We start from the raw sequence: 1,845 nt of genomic DNA on the forward strand, positions 1-1,845 counted from the left end.
TGGGATCAAAAACAGTGGGGGGAGGGAAATGCACTGGACTATGGTGACGGCACACGGGTGATTTGGTGATGGGAACCCCATGGGGGTTACAGCTGAGATGGAAAAAGGCACAAAATGATGTAAAAATAAACTATGATATTATTCATTTTAAAAAAAGGTCTGTGTGGAGGGTCTGTTTGGATATGGATGTAAACTCTAAAGTCAGTGGGGTTTTGTCCTGAGCTAGGGGGTGGGATAAGGACTGGGGTGAGAGGAGGGGCAGGTTCCTGGCTAGAGGTTTGTCCCACATATAGAAGGGTTTATCCTAGGGAAAGAATATTTGCAGCGGTAAGCCTCAGTCTGGGTAGTAGTCCCAATGCTCGTCCTTCTAGGCAGTTAAGGGCGTGGGAAAGGTTTCTCTTGTGTCTGTAGGCCCTGACTGATCTCAGCCCGTCATGTGCCAAGTGGTAAGTCTTAGGAAGGCCTGTTTGGGAATCTGGGGGAAGTCCACCCTCCAGTGTTTTTTTTAAAGCTTTATTTATTTATGCATACAGGAGCTGGGGCATAGGTCAGAGATGGGGGGGGGTGACAGTGTGGAGCAGAACAGGTGGATCTACTGAAATACACTGCTGAAGGGAGCAGCCGGCGGGTCAGGAGAGGTCTGCTTCGTCACGGGGGCACTGGCCCGGGACCCCAATAGCACGCTGAGAGTGGGTGAAAAGCCAAGACCCCCAAGGCCTACCTGTCTGGATTTATACCAAGCCTGACTGCTGAATGCCGTCCTCAGTTGGCCCTCAGTTCCCAGCAATCCTCCCTTTGGGGGTGGTGACATTATGGGGTTTGTAGTCCTTGGGATCTTGGATCTCTTTGGTCTGGGTTGGGGGTGAGGCTATAAAACCTGTTTGTAGAGTTTTCTCAGGACACCCTTTCCCCCTAACACAGAGAAGCCGGTGTGGGGTTCCTCACAGGCTCAGGCAGCAAATGCAGAGGGGCAGCTGGGAGTGGTGAGGTCTGTGGCAAAGAGCAGCAGGCATTCCCCGGGCAGGGCACCCCTGCTCAGGCTACTCATGGCAGGATGTTCCTCAAAGGTTCGCAGTAGTAAGTGCTTGTCACTGAGAGGAGTGACCAGGGCTCAGATGTCCCTGGTCCCCTCAGGTCTCCCTATGTGAAGAGGTCGTGGGCCCTCTATTTATGGTCTTTAGAAGATGCCCAGTTACCAGCAGACCTCTCCTGACCCACCTGCTGCTCCCCTCAGCAGTGTACTTGGTCGCTCTGTCCGTTCTTCTCCCCCTTGTCTGGTGAATCATCTCACTGCCCCTGCACTCTGGCCGGTTTCCCATTTCTGTATGCATAAGTAAAATCTTTATAAAAGATGCCCAGTCAAAGGCGAAGGAATTGAACAAAACAGAACCGACCCTTCTGCAGGTGCAACCCACTTCGGAGCAGAGGAGTCACTCGATTTCAAGACACTTAGATAAAAACTATAAGGTACCGAGCTCTGAACTCCCAAGGATGTGCTGAAAAGAGGCTGCAGGCCCTCCTGGTCGGGGCTTCTGAAAGGGCTGGGGTGAGGAAGAGCAGGGTCAGACTCCAGTGGGCTCCCTGTTCTGTTGCGAGGAGATTGATCCCCAGCGCTCAGGAGCTGCTATGAGGTGGTGACTTCAGCTGGGGGCTCCCGGGCAAGGGTGTCCACCCTGGCACCAAGGAGTGGAGACACCTGGCTGTGGGGTCACACACAGTGAGCCCAGCTTGTAATGGACTGGTGCTAAAATAGGGGAGCCAGGCCCTCCCTGGTGGCGCAGCGGGTTAAAGCACAGCACTGAGAATCTAAAGCCACTTGCGCATGAGTTCGATTCCCGCCTGCCC

General features: G+C 53.5%; 1 protein-coding gene across 1 annotated transcript in view; it reads left to right on the plus strand.

The window, feature by feature from the left end:
• The first annotated feature begins 434 nt into the window (after positions 1-434).
• UBE2L6 (ubiquitin-conjugating enzyme E2L 6) overlaps positions 435-1,845 on the plus strand; it is a 7,440-nt gene continuing 6,029 nt past the window's right edge. Inside the window, exon 1 of the mRNA XM_012725170.1 lies at positions 435-446. Coding sequence (XP_012580624.1) covers positions 435-446 — 12 coding nt within the window. The remainder of the gene's footprint in view (positions 447-1,845) is intronic.

Source organism: Condylura cristata, unplaced genomic scaffold (genome assembly GCF_000260355.1).
Source record: "Condylura cristata isolate star-nosed mole 26May11 unplaced genomic scaffold, ConCri1.0 scaffold00015, whole genome shotgun sequence".
NCBI classification, from domain to species: Eukaryota; Metazoa; Chordata; class Mammalia; order Eulipotyphla; family Talpidae; genus Condylura; species Condylura cristata.